This window comes from Spodoptera frugiperda, chromosome 4, assembly GCF_023101765.2.
Source record: "Spodoptera frugiperda isolate SF20-4 chromosome 4, AGI-APGP_CSIRO_Sfru_2.0, whole genome shotgun sequence".
NCBI classification, from domain to species: domain Eukaryota; kingdom Metazoa; phylum Arthropoda; class Insecta; order Lepidoptera; family Noctuidae; genus Spodoptera; species Spodoptera frugiperda.
In genome coordinates, this window is record NC_064215.1 from 7,897,374 (window position 1) to 7,921,288 (window position 23,915).

Below are 23,915 nucleotides of genomic sequence, written 5' to 3' on the forward strand. Positions count from 1 at the left end.
CTAGCAGTTTATTCTGCATCTGTGGGCATAAAGACACGGGTATTTTTTCCGCGGTGTACATGAACAAAGTAGTCACTGAATAGTTTACAGTTTAAGTTCAGTTGTTTGTGATGAATTTAAAAATGGTTGGCTTGACATTTTTTTTTGATTGTTATGCCTTGCTATGTTTTTGATGGAATGGTTGCTGGTACGGTGTTGAGTATGCACTTTGGTTTCGATTTCCCATCACTTGACAAGATAATAATGCTTTTGCATTTTAATATTCTCTGCAAAGACACTGGATCTGGTTTTATCGGTGTTCTTTTAATACTTTAAAATAATCTTACTGGTTTTCAGATAGGTTGAAATCAAAGTTGAAATTTTTAGGTCTATCAGATAGCGTTGATACCTTGACTATATCAAATAAGTAATCCCATCTTACGACGTCCGCGGGAAGAGTTAGGTTGGTGATAAACCCATTATTTATTTATTTAATTCAGTACAATTAAATAGTAGTACAAAAGGCGAATTTAATGCCGTATGGCATTCTCTACCAGTCAACCTTAGGGTTCAAAGAGAAAGTCTGCGAAAATAAGGTTTTAATGTATTTAATCGCTTCTCTCATTAATCAAGAGGAAGTGCTGTATAATGCCTCTTTTAATGTCAGAGTAAAAATACTTTTATATAAGAGTACCACATTTAGAAATTGTAAACAGTTACCTTTGAACGAAGGAACGTTTTAGTTTGTATTACTTTTCTGAAATTAAAAACTGCACTCTTCATGTTTGTTGAAAAATAAGTTTTGTTTGTGTAGCTTTTATGTTAGTTTAATCATATTTTTAATGTAACGTTATGTATGTTATTATTTGAATGCTCATAGTTCATTCCAGTTTTGGGCCTGATAGACGAGACAGAGGACATTTTTGTGTCAATCATCTCACTACATAATAAGACCGTTTTAATTTAGAATTAAACAAATTAATCGTCAATATAATCTATTAAAAACACATTACGGACAAAAACTGCCTGAGCGAAAGAACACACATTCTTTACTCATTCAGAAAAATCTTTCTCATTCTTCAAACCACAAAAAACTTACTTCTCATCACAATTTCTTACAAGCTCCCTTCAATCACAGCGTATCATCATTTTAATCCAAGTTACCGTCGCTCTGCCCATTGATTCAAATGAGATCTGACTTTACTATGCCTTTCCTGAGGAATTACTAAAAACAAACTCGATTCGGTTACCTCGTAGTCGTTGCAACATTAATGGAATCTCTAGATGGAATCCCTCACCCAGCCTCGTCTTCACCTTAATAAGAAAACTTTTCTCATCGATTGACGAACTTTGTCAACGAGAAAAAATTACGCCTTATATAAACATCTGGAACGTTCCATTTTGTTACTCGTATTGCGTTTTCGAAATGTTTCCTTTTTTGAATTTAGTATGAAATTTCAAGCTGGCTGGTTTGTATTTGGCAATTATTTACTATTGGTGTATCATATCGTCACCGACTTTATATCAGCCACAAGACGTTCACTGCTGAACTATTTTGTTAATTGTGTAATTTAAAGTGTATTTTTTTTTAAATTTTTTTTTTCTAATTTGTTTAATGGTCTGTAAGTTTGTTAACTTCAATCGAGATTTGAAATGATATATTTTATATTTTCCGAGGCAGTCTGTACAAGATAAATATCCTCACAAGTAATCATAGTTTACATTTTAAATTACTTAGTGCGTCGTCACACCCTCCCTATTACGGAGGTTGTAAGAAGAGGGACTTAGGTAATGTACTGCATAAAATAAGGGTAAATAAGAAACTATACTCCAGTATGATTTAACTTTCTTCAAACTAACTAAGATACTACGTAGTGTATGATATAATGACTCGTTAATGAACTCTTAAAGTGATACAACTTTTAAAGAGATGTAACTTCCAAAACACCTATAACATACATCAACCACTTTAGTTTACAATAATAAAAGCACCAATTAAAATATGTAATAAAAAATATTCTTAAACCAATCTAAGTAGAATACACTCCATTTAAACTCAGTTAGTCTAAAAGCTAATTCCTATGAAATGTATTTCGTAGCTCTAACTCGCCAGCGCCAGTCTACACGGTCCTTACAATTTCCCGGCGAAAATTCGCCTTACCTGACTGCGTTTGAGTTGAAATCAATTAGTCTGCCAATCGCAGTTCCGTAGCGTGTTGCTAACAGAACTGCAGCCACAAATCAAGGGGAGAACGTTTCAATAGCTTGGATTGTCTGTACTACCGAGAATTATTCGGCCATTGTGATTTTTTGACTTTTAGCTTGGAGCTAGAAAGTAGGGATTAGAGTATTTTTGTACTAGGTATCTCGAATTGTGAATTGTTTGATTTTTCGTGGAAAGAAAATACTTGAATTTCTTTATAAGTACTTTTTATTTAGATTTGTATGTAATGGTCTCCTTGATTGGGACTAGTTTTGATTTTGTTATGTCATATTATTTCTTCTTTTTGTTTTATTTAGATAAGTAGAGTGAAAAGACCATATTACGATGTAGTAATTTCAATACTAATACGTAATTTAGGGAATGTTTTGCGTCTAAATTACTCTCTTTCTCTTTTTTACATTTGGGTGCACATATGTGGGATTTAAATATTACATAAATATAGTTTTTCTGTACACATTCTGTAACCAATGCTTATATTGTTAACTTTTTTTTATAAGAGATTCTTGGGCATTTTTAATCATATGTTTAAAAATATAAGTTCCATTGGTTTTCTAACTGTTATTCCTTTTTTTACAATACGAGTATTACAAGTAGACATGAGTTTGTAAAATAAATAGACAAATAAAACGAGTTTTTTTACTGTGTCGTGAAAACATTTATTGTTTACTTATATTTATAAATACAGTCGTTTGTAATAATATAATACACGAATTGTTTTATTAAATCGATGTGAAGCGATACAACTTACGAACAATATCTTAAATGCTTGTTGGTATGTCATGTTGTATACAAATTTTACTGTTTCACTGTTTTTTTACTTCGAATGTATACTTAATAAAATTATTAGTAATATGTAACAAATTCAATAAAAATATCTAACTAAATTTTACTTTAATACAAGTGAATCTAACGTGCTACAAGTGATAAAAATCATACACGTTTCAATTCGCTAATACATTTTCTCTACATTACTTTTAAGCTTACAAAAACAGTAAAACAGTGAGAGACTAGTAAATTAAAAATTACAATTACTGGTAAAATTACAGGTAATTCACTACTTCTACTTTCTAGTATAAATACAAAGTATGTATAGCAAATAAATCAGACTTTTATTGTATTATTTCGAATGGCACGAGATTTGTATCAAAGGACCAAATTGGTCCTTCAGGTTTCTTGCACACGACGATCCACATACAATAATGTATGCTACAGTGTAAGTAATAAGCTTCAATTTTATTTATTTCGTGGCATCAGATCGATAAAGGGATTACAAAAGGCATTAATACTACGTATGCGGTTAGAAAGACCATTAACTAATCTAGAAGTCAAGTATATGGACCAAGTTTCGCTTACAAGAGTAATAATATTATATTAAATATAGCATTAAATACATTGTCATATAGAAAGTGATACATGATGTATATAATTCGAATATATTATTCAGTAAAATATAAGATTTTATTGTCGAAATTTGGAAATAAATGCAGACATGACATGGGACAAGATTTTTATGCAAATATGAATGAATACGTAATTTTTAAACGAACGAATATTTTATTGAGATAGACGAACACGAATAATAAAAGCGATTATTTTTCTATCGTTCGTATTTTTTTTTGCTTTCGTAGTGTAGAATCCAAATGGGAGTTTTATTTGATAACGAAATCCCGGCCATGTAGATTTTGTTTCAGAATATTCGAACTACGCGCGTAGCAAAGATTATTATGCTAAAGCTTTATTTAAAATTTAGAACATTTGACTTGATAATGTTGTCATGTCTGCAAAAATTAAACTGCATAAATGCTTAAGTAAAAATCAGTCAATTACAGTTTCGTAACAATATTTCGCTAGAAAGAAAGAATTAAAATCATTCACATTTACTAAGAAATACTTTAAAATTGACTTAAAATAAAAAATAATCCTCTCGAATAATAATTATATACAGTCTCGAATTAATATCTCGAAAAGAATCACAAACATTGGTATTCTGTCTAGAAACTAGAATTAATTCGAGTAGTATTACGAGTCGCCTAACTTTAACAATACAGAAATTATTTACTAAGAATTTACAATGTTTTTGGTATCAAACCACATCTAATATTGTACCTGAAACATTTGAATAAATAAGTATCTCAAGCGTTTTACCTCTTAACCTAAACTTATAAAATTATGTCATCGAAATAATTTATTCTAATAAATATAATTTATAATAAAATTTCCCCTTTTCTTGATACGACGACTCGTAATTCTACTCTTAAAATTGTCCAATCGATACATTTTACAAAATTTTATTTACAAACACTCTAAGCGCGGTATGAAGCGCAAACTAATTACATTTCACTATACATACAGTAATACGAATGTAGGTATGTAGTAACTTTCAGTGGCTTAAGCTTACACGCTTAGTTTAATAGGAATCTCAAAAACACCAAGTTCTGACTTGATTTTTTATTAATCTCATTTCAATATCGCCCTCAGATTTTGGCTATATTTTTCAAACAGAATGAAACGACAAGAGATTTCGATTCGTTCGAAGTTCGAAATTATCGTACAACGAAAGAGTTGTTATATAAATTAGCTATCAATGGCAAAATGGCGGTCGCCTTTAATTTTTTTTCTATTTACGAAGAGATGTTTTTAAATTGCCAATCTTTAGTGCCAAAAGTTTACATTTAAACATCTCTTCATTTCAAAATTTTCACATTTAATTTCAAGATAGCAAACAACGTCAATACAAATTATACGATTTTGAACCTTACATGCCGTTAGTGCATTCTGACGTAACACTGTTAGGCGATGACGTCACGCTTTAATTTTCTCTCAATGGTTGAGCAAATATTTCGTTCAGTAGTTGTTGGTATTCCTCCGCGTTGTAAAGGTAGTCGTCTTCATCGAGTATGCCCGTTGTATTGTATCTGTAATATATTTTGTTAGTAAGTTTTTCTTATAACTATTCTGTATTAGTAGTATTTTATTACTATCTCATGTACTTATTCTGATTTTGTGTTCTGTGTAAAAAATACATTTTCATACAAAATACTATTTACAAAGATACATTGGGCAATGTCTAATTAAATCTATCTTAAAGTATTGAAGATGTTTGCTTCATCAGCCATCGGAGAATTCTGTTCTATCTAAACAATTATCTTCTTACCTTATTGTTTCTCGTTTTCTTCGAGAGTTTATTTCCGAAGCTACTTCTACGCACAGCACAATAAAGTGACTACTGCAAGGATATCTGTAATTAAAATAACAAAGTGAAAACAAGCCCTTCCTTTTACTTCATCATTGTTTTTTCCAAGCAGCAGAAAATTAGCAGCGAATAAAGTTTCCTAATTCCTTGAACCCTTCTAACAAATTTCACTTCTGTTTCAAATTGAATTATCAAAATGGCTGCGAGGATCCCAAGTTTTAAGTCACTAAATTGAAAATGCGATTTTGTATTTTATACTTTAGGCGTAAGGACCGAAGGTTCTGTGTTGATAAACAGAGAAAAGTAGCAATTAAAGGGGGTCGATACTAAGTTGGATGGGATTCTAATACATTTGGATGACGCTTTAAGACTCAAATTCTAGGGACAGAATTGTTTGAAGCTTCTTCCTGTTGTGCTGATGTATTTTTGTATTTTCATTTCCTCGTTATTGGAAATTTCATTTCAATTCTCGAGAGCAAATAAAGGTAAAATTGTTATGTAATATTTCTTTTAACTTGATTTAAGTTTCTATGAAACAGTTCTATTTGTACCTCTCAGAATTGTCTGATGCAAAATTATTTTTGTTTTAATAATTATTGAAAACAACAAAAGTGAGTACTTTACGTTATTTAAATTTTGGTAAAAACCCAAATTCTTACCTCTCCTGTGCCAGTAGTTTGTGTGAGTGCAGTGCGGATCCAAGGCCACGACTTGTGGGGTCCCCATTCTGCCACTCTTGACAGTAACTGTCCAAGGCTCGTTCACCATTAGCTCGGGATCCATGCCAAATTACTTTTTGTGGCCTAAAACAAGAAAATAATGTTAATAAGAAGGAAACTTGCATGTACATTTCTGAAGAAACAAATATAGTCACTTCATGCTACTTTTTAATTTATCACTTTTGTTTTATTTTAGATTTCTGAACATAGATTTCGTAACCATTAGTAAATTAACTTATCAGATTTCCAATGACTTTCACGATGTCGTTTTCTTAATATTAATAATGTAAGTAAGAAAAATTAAAAATGGAAATGATATTGTTATTTTCATTACCTAGACATACATACCTTAAAGAAAATCAGAATTTCGAAGAAATGCAAGAATAAATGATGAGATGCTTACCAGTGCGAGTCAGTGAGAACATTTCTTCCATTAAAGCTGTATATCCTGGCTCCGGCAGCTAGCGCTCCATTACCATCGAACATGTCCGAAAATGACTTGAACAAGACTTCTCCTTGAGTATTCACAACTGGTAGGTGACGATCTGAATAACGAACTATTGAGTTCAGATTTTGAATCCTAGAACAAAATTGGTTATGTAAAATTTGGTCCTTCGGTCCTCTCGATAGAGACTTGCAAAATATTTCATATTGTTTAAAGGAAATACATTAACATCAATACTATTATAATAACTAAACCAAATAGAATGGAGCTTTATGTCCTAGAAGAGAAGACAAAGAATGGTTTATTTTCAAAATAAAGCTTCTCTTGTTTATTCTAATAACAAATAATGTAACACAATCATACGATACACGGCCGTAGTGGTTTTAAACGGTTCATAACTTATGTGGTCGCCAAATTCAGTGGTTAGTGGCCGGTTTCATTTGCAACTAATACTGTTACTACGTCATGAGGTTTCGTGATGTATTATTTGTTGTAAAGCTGGAACTAGTTGCTTTGTTTCGGTTGTAATTCATACGTCCAAATACTCAAACGCTACACAATTTTAGGTTGTACTTAAATATCGTGCTATCTCTGTCATTTTATAAAGAATGTATAGTGACAGAACTACATTTGAGAGCGCCTTAAAATTGACTAGCGTTTGAGTATTCGGGCAATAGAATGCTTTATATCGTTATAATTTTCTTACTATCGACGGCACATTGTTCTATTATTTTCTGTTTCTGCTTCTTACGCATTCTGATATTAAGTCATACTTATCTCTTCTTTATCTTGTCCGGCATTTATGTAGTCATTCTATCTCATCCCATACATTAATCTACTATCATTTGATACTTACTACTTCTCTAACTTGAAACACGTAGTAATGGCGTTTTGGTAAACTATTATACTCATTTAAGATTTCTAAGAGATAATAGTTTATACTTAATTTATTTTATTACTTTGCTTTTTTATCAACTTAATCTGTAATTAATTAATTACTTACTTGCTAGTCAATAAGGCTCTGAATGTGCCTCTGAAGCCAGCTCGTCTTCCTTGTCGGTAGCACGCGTAGTCTGCACGACGTATGCCGTGCATGTTGCCTGGCAGAGGCTCGTTTAGTGCCGCCAAGTGAAGCTGGTGATAATGTTTGATTAATATAATGTCGATCAAATTAATGTTTGAGTGTTTGATTAACTTTCTGTTACTCTAACGGACAGATAATTTGATGGGTTTTCCATAGGAAATGTTTATGATAAATTACGTGTCAGTTAAGTTTACAGCGACTCAATGTCACCATAAATTCAATCAAAGTCAAATCAATTATTGCAGACTAATAAGGCAATTTTGATAAAGGGACCAAAGAAGTTTGCAGTAGAAATCCTATGATTCTCGTAACGTTTAAAAAAACGTTACAAGTAATTACCAATAACAATATTTTTTTAGATTCTATATCAATATATGTCTATCTAAAGATGACTTACACTGGGTCCAGGTACAGGCGAACTTTCAACGAGATTAGATATGGAGGGCTTGTGTACTAAACTGGCGGCTGGCATTGGTGGTGGTGGGGCGGGCGCAGGCGTCGGGTGCGTCGGCGCAGACTGGGTTACTAACGACCCTAGCTGTAGGAGAGAAATAATTTGAGTTCGTTGTTGATCTGAGTGATTCAGATGGCTTTAGGAATAATGCTCCAAGAGTAGCTTATTAGTACTTTAAATAAGTGTAAAACTTAAGTACAATAAATATTAAAATATATTAATTTGATGGCCAATCAATTAATAGATCATTTTAGACTCTTGTCAGTAATTTATAAATATCACGCTTAAAAATAAACCAATTTGTCGAATAACTTTCGTCAACTATCACTAATCTGAATGCACACGAGATTGATTTGGCTTGTCCATTGAAACTGTCGCCTGAAATCTATCCTGCCATTCAATTTGTCCAAAATGGAAGCTTATGCAGTTGTTTGGACAAAACTCACCAGTACGTATTGCCATCCGGAATTAACTTTGACAAACAAAGCTTGCTCTTCGACAACGTAAGCCAGTGCACCGACAGCACTCGATGAGGCGAGCTGTGGACATATTGTTAGCTTACTAAATTGGGAACGTAAAAATGTTTTTTTTTGCGGAACAAATTTGGTATGTGTGCGTGTTTGGTTCAATATTGTTCTATTTTGTGTAGTGACACAGATGAATTGAAATAAAAAGTTGCATATCAAACATTGCAGCCAAGTAGCAGAATGAAATATAAGACATGTTTCAGACAGTCACTCACGAAGAAAAAATATTTTTGAATGAAATCGTTGCAGTATCCAAAACAAGTAAAGTATATTAGCCGAAAAAAAATTGGCTAAAAATGTGTATTTATTTTACAGTCTTTACAAATGTTACCTTTAACATTTCCTCCGTAGTTTGGAACACAGCTGCGCCAGGAACTGACTTGTTGGGTTCTTCCGTGTGTTGTACGGCTGGATGTGATTGGACGGGCCCTGTAATGTAGCCTACATTTAATAGAAAAGCAATGATAGTTCAATGGTAGCCTTTTATCTATTTTCCTGTCGATTTAGAAGTCACACAAAAATATTAACTTTGTTTAGCTTCGTCATTCTTTTTTAATTTAATTTGTAAAAAAGGTATAAAAGCAATACTTAAAAATGTGCACCGATTTTTTTGATACGTAGTAACCGTAGATAAAAAGCGGTATCTATAATTGCAAACCCGGGTCGTGTTTATAAGTACATACTTATTTTATAAAATCAAAGCTTAAAAACAGATTATTTCATAAAATAATCGTCTTTTCGTTAGGTGTACCTACAAGTACAAGCACTTGTTACTACCAGTAACATGTAGGTAATTATTAATTATGTTTGCGTCACACAGAGATAAAGTCGTTACTTCTATTATGTACATCAACTATTATGTATGTATTGTACGTCAATTCGTTAAATTCCCTTTAGATACCATTATCAGGAATTCGATAAACACGGATTTGCTTAATTAGGTATGATAATCGGTTTACATCGAAATCTATTTGGTACACAATATTTGTTAATCGTATAAATGTTCAATGATAGTCAAACAACTATTGTAACATGGATATAACAACTACGCAGAATCGGTAAATTACTTCGATGGTATTCATTATTACAGTTAAATATAATCTTATATGTATATCATCCTCACACTTCCTTATACATACTCATATTAGGAATTGTGGTCCTAAGATACGTTATCTAAGTCATCAGATATCTTAGAAGTTATTTAAATGTAAAGTCCTATCCTCATATGTTTGTATTATCTTTTGCTGTGCCCGACAGGGTCCATAATTGTTACCTACCAATTGTTTACCACCTAAGTCTACATTGTGGAATGCAATAAAGAATTGAGTATTGAGTATTGACCAAGTATCTAAGGACCACAATTTTTAACATAGGGTTTGCATATGTTTCGCGATGCCACGGGTTTTGCGATCTTTAAATAAATTTGTACCTATGTTCCCTTATCCGTAGATTCTACCTGTAATTACTTACCATGTCTATCCCTGTCCCTGTCTCTATCCTTCAAGTCTTTCAGTTCCTTAAGAGCCTTAAGCTCATCCAGTGGACTTTTGGACACTACCGAGCAGCGTGAACAAAGATAAAGAAATTATTTGATAAGGAATTAATGAAGTGATAGATATGATGCACTTGCGTATTATCGGAGGTAACGTATTAGTTTATTAATCCACACATATCTAGATGCATAGAAAATATATCTGTGTATTTTACAGCAGCGGATATGCTTACACACAAGATAATGTTGGAAAATATGATATCTGGCCATGTCAATTTAAATTACTAAAAGTATAAAAAAATATATTATTTTAGAATTTATGCATCTGGAACTTACTCGGTCTTCCGTAGAACTTGGTATTTCCATGTACAGGATGTTCTTCATAGTGTGTGAATCCAGGTTCTCCTTTAGGTCCAACAATGGAAACTCCCGGTGGACCGGGAGGTCCTGGTGGTCCAGGCGGTCCAGGTGGTCCTGGCAAGTACTGGACAGCTTCTGATAGGGATCCTGATGGACCGGGAGGTCCCGCTGGACCGGGCACACCTGGTAGACCTGGGAGCCCGTCAAAGCCGCGCTCGCCCTTTTCACCTTTGAACTAATATAAATATTTTTGTTAATTGTATAGCACCTAGTAAGGTGTTATGTTATTATTAATGTTGTAGTTTAAATAAATCGATCCGGCTACTAGGACTACGGCTAAGTTAAGTGCTGTCCCATTCCTCCTAAGATATATACATCACTTTTGACAAACATAGTTTAAGACGTAGTAAATTGATAAAGCATAAAATCAATTAAATTATTCAGAATCCACTATCTTCATAATTTTGTTTTGGTGAAGTAAGATTAAGAAATATCTACCTACTTTATAAAACCCCGATTATAACAAGCTGACAATAAATTTGTATGACCCTCAAAATGGAGGCTGAGTCACCCTCGTCCGTAGGAGAGCACCCTTAAAAAACTGAACCCCTACACGTGGCCTCTGGGTGGTGCTAAACAGGTGACACTCAGGTGGTAGGTTTCGGCCGACGGCATTATAACCACCCACCGAGCAAAACCGTGTCGCCAAGCGGCCTAGCCGTGTTCCGCCACGATGCTCGGTGACGCCGTACGAGAGGATGGGTCGAAATGTTTGTTCCACTATGGGTAGACCGATCTGGCGCGCGCTGGTGTGGCTGCATCGGGTGGCCAGTCGCGGAGGGTAGCGGGATCCGAGGCACGGTGCACCGCTGGCCGACCGCAGATAGTTGGGGGCCCAATTAGCGTGCTAGCCACACGTGAAAGGCTGCCCCGCCATCTAGCGAAAAATCCCACGTATACGCCATCGTGCCGGTTGGCGACCGGAAGAGAGGGCCCGATGGATTTACGTGGGGGGGCTCGGGCGTCCCCGCAGTCTCCAGGCTGGCCTCCCATTGATGTGGCTAACTGCAGTGCGCGTCTGGGGTCGCCTGTGAGGAGGAACATTTCACTGCCATCCTCTCAGCAACTTATTTACGACTATGAAAACGAGAGCTAAGAAAAGGGTTCAACAGCGGCTGCACTCCTCTCCCTCAAAGTGCACCTCTCCAACATCCGAGGCTTGCACTCAAATCTCATTGCGGTCCATCACCATCTGGAGACCGAGAACCCAACGCTCTTGTTTCTCTCGGAGACCCAGATCAGATGTCCGTCGGACGTATCATACCTGAACTACCCAGGCTTTTCTCTGGAGCACAACTTCGTTCCCCGTGCAGGCGTATGCCTATACGTCCAAGACGGCGTCTGTTACCGGCGTCTCCGAAACTTTGAGGACCCCAGTTTTTCAACCTTGTGGATACTGGTGGACACAGGCATCTAGAGAAAATCCTCTATGCCTGTGTCTACCGGTCGCACAGCGGAGATTTGGAGACGACCAGATTAGCTCAACACCTTGTGGAGACGGCGGATGCGGCTCGGCAGAGGTACCCTTCGGCCCAGTTGGTGTTACTGGGGGACTTTAACGCTCATCACCAGGAGTGGCTGTTCCCATACCAGTGCACTGACCATGCTGGGAGGGAAATGCGTAAGCTTGCGCTAACGCTTGGCCTGACCCAGCTGGTCCAGGAGGCCACAAGGGTGCCCGATGTCGACTCGCACACTGCCAACTGCCTAGACCTTCTGCTGACAACTGATCCAGACAGCTACTCGGTGTCAGTATCTTCACCCTTGGGTAGCTCTGACCACTGTCTGGTGAAATCCGTATCCACGTACTCCCCACCGGATCCTTGTCCCAGAGGATCTCGGCGGATGTGGCGGTACAAGTCAGCAGATTGGGATGGGATGCGATCCTTTTTTGCATCCTATCCTTGGCGGCCTGTCTGCTTCTCTACTGAAGACCCGTCAGCTTGTGCGGATGCCATAACAGGGGTGTTGCGTCAGGGCATGGAATACTACATTCCATTCTCTGACGCGACATCTTTCGGTGGGACTCGTCCATGGTTCGATGCCGACTGCAGACGTGCTGAAGCGCGAAAGCATGCGGCATACTTGGCATGGGCGGATGCCAGGCGTCGTAAGGCTGACGACACTCTTCAGAGGAAGAGAGCCTATAACAGGGCTGCCAAGTCATGCAAAAAGGCATTACGGATGGCCCGGTTCAACCACATTGGCCGAATAGGGAACAAACTGGCTTCTTACCCAGCGGGTAGTAAAGCATTCTGGTCCCTGGCCAAGGCGGTTGAATCGAACTTCTGCCGCCCTTCACTCCCACCTCTCCTGGGGCCTAACGGGACGCTGGCACACACCGCGGTAGAGAAGGCAAACCTGTTTGCTTCTCTATTTGCGGAATCTTCACGTCTTGATACTGGTGGCGCTATACCTCCTTCTCTAAATAACGTATGCGAGACGAAAATGTCGAAAATTCGCATCCGACAGAAGGAGGTGTATAAGACGTTGCGTAATCTCGACGTGAACAAGGCCAGTGGCCCCGACGGAATCCCGGCCGTGGTTTTAAAAACCTGTGCGCCTGAGTTGTCTCCAACCCTGACACGCCTGTTTCGACTTTCCTTGGAGACTGGTCAAGTGCCGGTTGCATGGAAGCTGGCCAACGTGCAGCCTGTGCCCAAAAAAGGTAGTCGTGCCGACCCTAACAATTACCGACCAATCTCGGTCACGTCCATACTCTGTAAGAGTATGGAACGTGTACTCAACAACAGGCTCCTGGCATACCTTGAAGGTAACGACCTCCTCAGCGATCAGCAGTATGGGTTTCGCCGCAACCGATCCACTGGGGACCTTCTTGCGTATGCCACCCACATTTGGAGCGAGGCCATCGAGAAGCACGGGGAGGCAATAGCGGTCTCTCTCGATATATCGAAGGCCTTTGACAGGGTTTGGCACGACAGCCTTATCGGCAAGCTTCCTGCATATGGACTTCCCGCTGATCTGTGCAGATGGATTGCAGACTTCCTGAGGGATCGGTCAATTCGAGTAGTCATCGATGGCTGCTCGTCTGACCAATTTGGTATCAACGCCGGAGTCCCTCAGGGGTCAGTACTTTCAGCAACGCTCTTTTTGCTGCACATCAACGACCTGCTTAAGCCCGGTATCTTTGGGTATGCAGATGACAGCACAGTTGTTGAAAGGTATGTGTCCGATGCGCGGACTAGCGGAACACAGATCCGGTCTCTAAGAGAATCCATGGTCGAACGGTTGAACTCGTCCTTGAAGGCGGTCTCCGATTGGGGTGACGCCAACTTGGTCAAGTTCAACGCTACCAAAACCCAGGCGTGTCTATTCTCTGCCAAACGGAGTCAATTTCCGCTGGCTCCTACTTTCCGAAATGTATCCGTTCCAATATCGGATCACCTAGAGCTTCTTGGCGTAACTCTATCGCCAACGCTAAACTTCGGCTCTTATATAGAGTCGAAGGCGCATCTGGCTGGTAGGAAGTTGGGTATCCTCTCGAAGGTGAGACGGTACTTCACACCGAAACAACTGCTGAGCCTGTACCAAGCGCAGGTTCGGTCATGTATGGAGTACTGTTCTCACCTTTGGGACGGCTCGGCTAAATGCCAGCTAGATGCGCTCGAACACATTGAAAGGCGTGCCAAGAAGCTCATCAACGATGATGCGCTTGTGGAGGCCCGGCTTCAAAGCCTTGAACACAGGCGCAAGGTCGCAAGCCTTTCCGTTTTTTACCGGATACATTTCGGAGAGTGTGCGGGGGAATTGCACAACTTGATTCCCCCTAGTCCTTTTCATCATCGAACCACAAGACAATCGGCGAGGCGTCACCGCTTCATGGTAGATATCCCACCAACTCGCACGAAGCGCTTCGCTTCAAGCTTCCTTGTGCGAACTGCTAGGGAGTGGAACTCCTTGCCGGAGTCTGTGTTTCCTGATGGGTATGACCTGGGTGTCTTCAAGGCCCGAGTGAATAGGTTGCTTATGGGCAGACGTGCTCCACCGTAGGCCGCATCATCACTTACCATCAGGTGAGATAGCGGTCAAACGTCGACCCATTAAATGTAAAAAAAAAAAAAAAAATATGACAACACTAAGCCACCACTCGTCAAATGACAAAATCTTAAAAAAAAAAACAGAAAAATTTAAGGAAATAAATTGTGTTTAAGTATTCCACACACGACTCTTCACGTGCGTCACGTCAATCTTGTATAATTCATACGTCGTATTATTTGCGGGAACGTAACAAAACGACGCTTTGGTTACTAACTCAAGAGGTACGTAGCGATAAATCCTTTTATTTAACGTATATTATGTGCCCATTTTCAGCAACCCCACCCTTAAAACTATCTCAAAACTTTTTTATTCTTTTTAAATAAACGTTGCCCCTCACTAGGATTTTCTCCTGCGTCGTGGGTGCGTTAACAAACATACAATTTCATTACAAATAAAAAAAGGGTGGTTTTTAGTCAATAAGAGTCTGACACTGCCTCTCGCCTCGTGCAAGGCGACAGAAGACATTGGATGATATTGCCACCTTAAAAAAATCCCTATCCTAACTCTCATGGTGTAGGGTTTTTTTTTAATTTAGGAGAGGTTCGAAAAATTTTTGGGAATATACTATCGCACCCCTAGATGAAGACTCCGGTAACTCAAAAAAACTATTTTTTTTCAGAAATAAAGAAAAACTGATATTTCTACATAGAGAAAATATATCAAAAATCTAACTATTAAGCGCCATTTTTTCAAAATGGTGGACGATATTGTTACGTGAGTTATATGTCCGCCTTAAAAAGGCACTTTTTGAGTTACAGGAGTCTTCGTCTAGGGGTGCGATAGATATTCCCAACAATTTTTTATCTGACTCAGGCATGGCACCCAAGACAGCGTAGTGAAAACCAACAAAGCAGTCAATCTTAACGTCCCGTATAATTCTTAGGTCAAAATATAAATAAAACCGCATAAACAAGGCAGACCGAGTTCTCTATAAACTCCGAAGTTGTAAGCTTACGGATGACACAGAAAATCTCAGTTTATGGCAGTACAGGGTGGGAACTTTGTTTTATGGTGTTCCCTTGTCGGGATAATTTCGCTATAAAGAGGTGGAAAGGTCAAAGAAAAAGTTGCCTACCCTTTTTTACGCGTTAAATAGGGATTTTTTTGAAAAACAATGGTGGTTTGTATCTTTTTTAACCGACTTGAAAAAAAAAGAAGTTCTTGTTTCGCGATTATGTCGGGTTTAGCTGAACCGATTTTGATACGGTTTTTTCAGCATAGTATTTAAATTTGTATTTGACTTAATAGAAGGTTTCAGGGATATTAGCTGGCTTAAAAATTTAGGTAGTAAGGAAAATTTTGACTTTTGACTTTTGGTGTTTTAAAAAATAGTTTTATTTTGATTTTCGTTACATTGTGATTGCATCTATTTAATCACCATTAGGGGCAGTTTTTTTATAATCATGTCCACATTTTTTTTTAGAGAACTGTCTGCTATAACCTAGACTAGACTATATCCAACTAGCTTAAAATAACATAGTGATGTCCTATCGAATCAGAATAACTCAACTCTAATTATTTACACACTCGAAAGAAGCGAAGAGGAAACAAGTCTACGTCTCATTATTTTTTTTAAACCTCTCATTTTATTTCATGCCATTCTTTTTTGGGATTCCTGTGTGTCCCAGTGGGTTCGTTAAGCCCGTCTGTCCTCTTGTATGTGATTATATTTACATAACAGCCCCGTAACGGACGTGTACTGAATTTCAAATCAGTCAACACGAACCTTTTTCAGTTTGCTGAAAGATTTTGCGGTTCAAATGTACTGTAGGTGCGGAACCCGTATTGAAAATGTCACGTTTTAAAATATTGCTTTTTTTTTTGACAATTAAATTTGAAAATGGAGATGTTATTGTTTGTTGTGAACATCATGTGTGTATTATTTAAAAAAATACATAATTTTATATTTGACTTTTGCTCTTGGTTCGTCACTCTTTTCATTAAATCTTCACTCTTTCAATGCATCAGCCCTACCACAAGAGATGCACTGAAAATCCTACGAAATTTAATTATTTCCTTATTGAAAAACTTTATGATATTCTGTTCTCCATTGATGTGAAAACACTTCGTTAAAGTAAATAAATATTACATAAATTCCAGTAGTTGAGTGATTGAAAGTTGTCGATAAGTATTATAATAAAAAACAATTTTAACAAAAAAAAAACCGACTTCAAAAAATAAATATTCCAAAACAAATTAATATGCACTAAAAAGTAAAAGAAATAATTGCGTATTTTTCAACAACTTAATAGATCAACTAACTTTACTAACTCATCACACACATTATAATGTAAGTAGGTACAATTATTGTTATTTCTGGAGTCGGTGTCAGCCAACTAAGATAGGTTTGTTATTTACCTATTATCACAACAAAACATTGCAGTTTTACACCAGTTGTAAGTAGGTACTCAACCACCACTCCGCCCGTGCCGTGCCCGTGCCGTGCTAGTTGTTGGCGTTTCCTAGGCTGACACCGACTCCAATAAAAAAAGTAATTTAAAAAACTAAAAAACCCGACTGCGTTTCTTTATAATATTAAAATGAAAAAACCCTAAAACAAGAAAGTCATCGTAAAATTTAAGCAGTCGGGACCCATTCTAAATATAAAGACTTTGTGAGGGCACATACGGCTGGCTTTCTAGAATGGGTCCCGACTGCTTAAATTTTACGATGACTTTCTTGTTTTAGGGTTTTTTCATTTTAATATTATAAAGAAACGCAGTCGGGTTTTTTAGTTTTTTAAATTACTTTTTTTATTTTATTTTTTTAGTTTTATTATTTTTTTATTTTGATATAACTAGGGTCACTCTCACAGTAAATACGAATCAAACGACCCCTATCGAGCGGAAATCCATCGAGTCGTTCAGGCTAGAGAGTGAGAAATATTCGAATTTGGCGCCAAAAATCCGCCATTTTGTTTTTTTATTATTTTGATATATCCAGTGTCACTCTCACAGTAAATACGAATCCAACGACACCTCTCAAGTCAAAATCCATCAAGCCGTTTAGGCTGCAGAGCGTGCCAAACAATTATACATACATACATACATACATACATACATACATACATACATACATACATACACTCGAAAAACATAACCCTCCTTCTGGCGCAGTCGGGTAAAAATAACAATAATTGTACCTACTTACATTATAATGTGTGTGATGAGTTAGTAAAGTTAGTTGATCTATTAAGTTGTTGAAAAATACGCAATTATTTCTTTTACTTTTTAGTGCATATTAATTTGTTTTGGAATATTTATTTTTTGAAGTCGGTTTTTTTTTTGTTAAATTTTTTTTTTATTTCTTGATTTTTAGTGAATAACTTATTTGAGTATGGGTCGACCTATTAAACGCGCTGCTCATATGAGACAGTGCCGTGTAAATGAATAATATTAATATCTATCCATATTGACGCATAATTACATTTTCAAATGTATATTAACCTGATACCCTTACTTATGATCTGCCGAGCCGACAGCTAACAGTAACCTGTTCATAAGCTACATACATAGTCAGTTGTCAAACACACAAACAGATTAGATACCCACATAGGTATACAGTCATGTAACTCAGACAGCACATCAAGCTACCCATCATTCTATACCAGATATGCTACTATCTGTCCTGAATTTTATGGCTACTGAGAAAGATAAGCTAGTATGCATCACTTCAACGTAAACGCGGAGCTCATTCTGCTCATTTTTAAGGAGTTCCCTGGATTATCTTCCACATTTATGGTCAGACTTTAAAAACAATTATATGGAACCACACTGCCATCGTACTCTTTCAAATACAAAAAGAATTTCTCAAATCGGACTATAACTGCCAGAGATATGCATTTGTCAAACACAAACAGATTAGGTACCTACATACACATGTAAATCAGACAGCACATCAAGCTACCCATCATTCTATACCAGATATGCTACTATCTGTCCTGAATTGTATGGTTACTCAGAAAGATAAGCTAATATACATCACTTAAACTCAAACGCAGAGCATATTCTGTTCATTTTTGAGGAGTTCCCTGGATTATCTTCCACATTTATGGTCAGACTTTAAAAATTTTTTTATGGGACCACACGGACATCGTACTCTTTCAAACACAAAAAGAATTTCTCAAATCGGTCTATAACTGACGGAGATATCGATTAACATACATAAAAAAAAAAAAAAAAATACGGTCGAATTGAGAACCTCCTCCTTTTTTTGAAGTCGGTTAAAAAGAAAAATTCTGGTGCACCAAAAATGAATGTAGAAATTACAGTCACTTCCCGTCAGACGAAACTGTACCGGTTGGTTTACTTGAGTCAGCCAATCAGAGCGTCGAACGCGCTCTCGTTTCGATTACTTTAAACGTAAAGCAAAACTCGTACTAAGGGTACTGGTTTGAGTTCAATGCCAATAACCATGAACCAAATAAAAGAAGTAAGTAATCCATTTCCATTCCAAATTTAAAGTTTTAAAAATATTGTCAACGTATTTTTTATAAATCACATTTCTTATTACTACAATACTAGTATTTCTAGTAATTTTGTAAAAAAACTTGTATTTTCAAGGTTACAAAAAGTTTTATTATTTTTTAAACCAAAATACAAGTTCAATACGAACCACAAAAAGATTGACAGGCTCTGCATTCCTTCTCGAGGTACAAAAAGCGTGGTACTACTACTTGTTTATAAATAAACTTCTGATAAAACATGAAGCTCAATGTGACACAATATACGGACAATATCTTGTTATTATAAATTTAATATCTGTATTATATGTACTGACCTGTTTTACATATTTTGGTTAGTACCTATTTGATATAAGACGATCGATATTATTTAATAAACAAAATAGCCTTGGGTCCAAAACTTGCATAACAACCCAGTAATAATATGAAAACAGACAAAAAATAAAGAATTATCTTCACTTTGGGTTTATAAATTGCAAATAGATAAATTATACAACTTGTTGTTACCGTAATACCAACTTATTGTTATTGGTATAAAACAGAGTTATAAAACTTACGATTGCTTGTATACATTGCCTCTATACCACCAGTTTATAATGAAACCATGGGCGTGTTTTTATGGCTTAGACGTCGTCTATCTGCTTTAAAAAAATGTTCAAAATTACACCAATAAGGTACAAAGGTAACATCACGATCGCGCGTGACCTTGAATTCGTTTTTTAACACAAGTCAATGTCAGAAACTGTCTGTGTATTATGTTATTTGCTTATATTGTTTTAATATTATGTTTACTTTCATTAACATTTATAAACCAATTGAATTGTAATGTAGATACTAAAAGTAAAGTATAACATGAATAAAATTGCCAAGTAACATAATCAAAACAAAAGTGACTCGTTCGCAACAGATTAAATACTTACTTGGTTCGGCCGCAATAATCAGTAGGTATGATTAAACATTTTTTGAGTAGATAAACAAACAGATAACGCGAACACAGATGCTTAACGCGTTCGCTTTTATATAGATATCTTTAAATACGCACGCTCGGTCAATTCGTCAGTAGTTTACTCGTGGGCCGCGAACAGTGTGTACATTATACCAGTGTATGTAATCGACCCAAACAAAATGTTCCTCATACTAGTGTTAATTGGTTTAGTGGCACTTTATTTCTACGGAACGCGGACATTTAACTACTGGAAGTCAAGAGGCATCAAACATGACAAACCGGTACCTATTTTTGGAACGAACTTGAAACAGTTCATGCAACAGGCCAGTATGTGTATGATGGCTACCGAAATGTACAGAAAATATCCAGAGGAAAAAGTTGTGGGATTCTACAGAGGTACTGATCCGGAATTGGTCATAAGAGATCCAGAAATTATCAAGAGGATCCTTACGACTGACTTCCAATGTTTCCACTCTAGAGGCCTCACTTACCACAAGACATGTGTCGAACCCCTGTTAAGGAACATTTTCTTTGCTGACGGTGACTTATGGCGTTTGATCCGACAGAGATTTACTCCTGCTTTCAGTACAGGCAAGTTGAAGGCTATGTTCCATATCATCACAGACAGAGCAGAGAAGTTACAGGTTATCACAGAAGAGGTCGTTGACCGGGAATATTATGACGCTCGAGAACTAATGGCGAGATACACAACAGACTTTATTGGTGTCTGCGCGTTCGGAATTGACATGGACTCTTTGAGCGATGAAAACTCTCACTTCAGAAAATTAGGTAAAAGAATTTTCGAAAGGAGATTCAGAGATGCAGTTGCCGGGGCCTTGAAGATTATGTTCCCAGAAGTGTTCAAGCACATGCATTTCCTAGCACCCGAGTTGGAAACAAACATGAAACATTTAGTGCAAACCGTGCTTAAGAACAGAAACTACAAGCCATCAGGTAGAAACGATTTCATTGATCTAATGTTAGAGCTTAGAGAAAAGGGGAAAATTATTGGAGAGTCTATTGAACACAAAAATCCAGATGGAACTCCAAAAATAGTGGATTTGGAAATGGACGATTTACTAATGACAGCTCAAGCATTTGTTTTCTTCGGAGCTGGTTTCGAAACGTCATCTACTGCCTCAAGTTACACTTTGCATCAGTTAGCGTTCCACCCAGAATATCAGAAAAAGGTACAAGAGGAAGTGGACACTGTGTTAGCCAAACATAACAATAAACTGACCTACGATGCTATCAAAGAGATGAAATATTTGGAGATGGCATTTTACGAGTCGATGAGAATGTATCCATCCGTTGGGTACTTGATTCGACAGTGCTGTGTACCTAAATATACATTCCCAGAAATTGATTTGACGATCGACGAAGGCCTTAAAGTGATGATACCTATACAAGCTATCCACAGAGATGAGAAGTACTTCAGAGAACCAAACAAGTTTGACCCTGAAAGGTTTAGTGACGGTACAAAGGAAGATATCAAAAACTTCGTGTACTTGCCTTTCGGAGAGGGTCCACGATCCTGTGTTGGTAAGTACTATACTATTTAAAACTTTATATCTTCAAATATAAAAACTATTATAGACTAGCAAATTAGGAATGAATTTCATAGAATTGATAGCTTTAGATATCAAAATGTAGAGACCACATCATAATATTATTATGTAGGTGCGAATACCTAAGCAAAAAATAAATACGATCGGTAAATATATCACGTACGTTTTATGAATTCAAATTAAATGCGAGTGATATTTCAATCCAATAGTCGAGGCTTGAGGTAAATTTTCCGGTTTAGCAAAGTAATATTTGGGTTCGAAGTTCTGACCATTAAAAACACAATACGATTACTTGACTTACTTGATTAATTAATTAATGACTAAGTACGTGCACTATTTCCATAGACTTTATTGCTCCCGATGTGTTAATTTCTAGATAAAAGTGTACATTTCAAGTATACCACTGCCTACCTCTTCGGGGAATAACAGGCATGACGTATAAATATGCAATTCTAATAATCTAAAATGCATGACTGATAGTGATTAGTAATCTGTAAATCGTATTATCTAAATTACTATACTTATAGTCCCAAAGACTGTTACTAACCTAATCCTAATACGTACTCGTAGAACTGAATAAAATTTGTCTAGTAATTGCTCAGCAGATTTGTTCAAATATTTCACTTAAAAACACATATTAGACTTGAATGTATGTATGCTATAAATATTTTGATGCTTTTTCCAGGTGCCAGATTAGGACAGATGCAGTCAATGGCTGGTCTTGCAGCAGTTCTACAGAAGTACTCCGTAGAACCAGCAGCTTGCAGTCGCCAGGAACCATTGCCTGATCCAGCTGGTATTGTCTCCGAAGGTTTTGTTGGCGGTCTACCCCTCAAAATAAGGAGACGAGTGAAATAATTTTAAACATATTTTGTAATATAGACTGACTTTTTATTTCTATTTTTTTATATTGCTCAAAAGTAACTTTTATTGTGATGTAAGACCATGGCGCTATGAACTCGCTAGAGATTGAGATTTTATTTTTATTAACTTGATTAGTGTTTAAATTATTTATTAAAGGGATAAAAATGGCCGGTACGTATGTTTTGTAATTGAAATAAAATACTTACCATTGACACATCTAGTATGTTTACTCCTGGATCTCCTTTCTCGCCTTTTGGTCCTACTGGCCCCGGCTGCCCAGGTGGTCCTAATGTTCCTGGACGCCCCTGTAAATTATTATCATGTCAAAAACATATTTTCATAAGCTTTTTAATAATGTATACCGAAACAATGATTACAACAATAGGGTATAAATAATTATATAAGTTTATTTACCTTTGCATTCTGAGCAGCGAGCAAAAGAGATAAAAGATATTAAATATTAATCAATAAATTACTTGATTTTTATTACTCTCAACTGCTAAATAGCAAAATTCTTTATCAACACTTACAATCCATCCTGGTAGCCCAATATCCCCCTTATCTCCAGGTCTTCCAGGCGGTCCAGGTGGTCCAGGTGTTCCAGCATTACCCTTAGGACCACTTGGTCCTGGCCTTCCTCTTCTTCCTCGCAAACCCGCGTCACCTTTGTCACCCTGTTATCAGTACTTAAAATTATTATCTAAGTCATTATCCATATATTTTATCATTATTTTTCATTACTTGTCTAATCACGGTATTTAGTAGACTTTGTATCACTTCTATAATATGTGTAATTGTTACCTAGTGATTATTGGTGTGTAAGGATTTGTACCTAATTAGCTTTGACCTTCAATGTTTTAGCGGGCTATTGAAGAACTGTGTAGGTGGATCCTTTGCATATATTACTTTAAATGTTATATAAATAATTTACTCAATTATTATATTTCTTTTATTTACTTTTTTGTGTTTTAGGTACATTATAGAACATTTGCATCAGACAAATTACTAAATCACAGAAATTATCTTATCACAAACTTGCTGATTATAAAATAGGAGTTAATAGGATATATCACTGTATCACATTATGAAACAATATTCACACATATTGTGTTTTCATATATACTTAAAACTTTTTGCACTATTGTGCAAAAACAATTTTTGTCACAGTTTTTGTCAAAGATCACCTATACAAAATACAGTACGAGAAATTCTATAGTATCAAAAGCCTTACCTTGATAGTGACAATATCAGATCCAGCCATGGTAACGCTGATAGGTCCAGGTGGTCCTCTTTCGCCCCTTTCTCCTTTTAGCCCGGGAGGACCAGGTGGTCCTGAGATGCCAGGCATGCCTGAGGGTCCAATGTCCCCTCGGTCACCGTCCTTGCCATCTTTGCCTGGGAAACCAGGGGGCCCGTCGTTGCCTCGACCTCCTTTTTCTCCCTGTTATGAGAACCAATTAATATCACTTACCATCATCA

The 23,915-nt window shown here is 36.7% G+C and overlaps 2 protein-coding genes across 15 annotated transcripts in view; one reads left to right on the forward strand and one right to left on the reverse strand.

Annotated features, from left to right (window-relative positions):
• Nucleotides 1-2,834: 2,834 nt before the first annotated feature.
• Nucleotides 2,835-23,915, reverse strand: part of LOC118272348 (collagen alpha-1(XVIII) chain) — a 198,271-nt gene continuing 177,190 nt past the window's right edge. For 12 of the 14 annotated variants that reach the window (XM_050707946.1, XM_035588759.2, XM_050707941.1 and 9 more), the window contains 13 exons: nt 23,668-23,877; nt 22,967-23,110; nt 22,643-22,741; nt 10,454-10,712; nt 10,096-10,179; nt 8,957-9,054; nt 8,545-8,637; nt 8,042-8,182; nt 7,564-7,694; nt 6,519-6,695; nt 6,056-6,199; nt 5,358-5,441; nt 2,835-5,118 (listed from right to left, as the gene is read on the reverse strand). In XM_050707946.1, coding sequence (XP_050563903.1) covers nt 5,013-5,118; nt 5,358-5,441; nt 6,056-6,199; nt 6,519-6,695; nt 7,564-7,694; nt 8,042-8,182; nt 8,545-8,637; nt 8,957-9,054; nt 10,096-10,179; nt 10,454-10,712; nt 22,643-22,741; nt 22,967-23,110; nt 23,668-23,877 — 1,770 coding nt within the window. In that variant the 3' untranslated portion in view covers nt 2,835-5,012. The remainder of the gene's footprint in view (nt 5,119-5,357; nt 5,442-6,055; nt 6,200-6,518; nt 6,696-7,563; nt 7,695-8,041; nt 8,183-8,544; nt 8,638-8,956; nt 9,055-10,095; nt 10,180-10,453; nt 10,713-22,642; nt 22,742-22,966; nt 23,111-23,667; nt 23,878-23,915) is intronic. The other 2 variants (XM_035588772.2, XM_050707947.1) reach the window with 1 other exon arrangement.
• On the forward strand, nt 20,099-22,648 carry LOC118272349 (cytochrome P450 6B2). Its single transcript, XM_035588773.2, has 2 exons — nt 20,099-21,546; nt 22,258-22,648. The coding sequence occupies exons 1-2, from the start codon at nt 20,184-20,186 to the stop codon at nt 22,428-22,430; spliced, it is 1,536 nt and encodes a 511-aa protein (XP_035444666.2). The 5' UTR covers nt 20,099-20,183; the 3' UTR covers nt 22,431-22,648.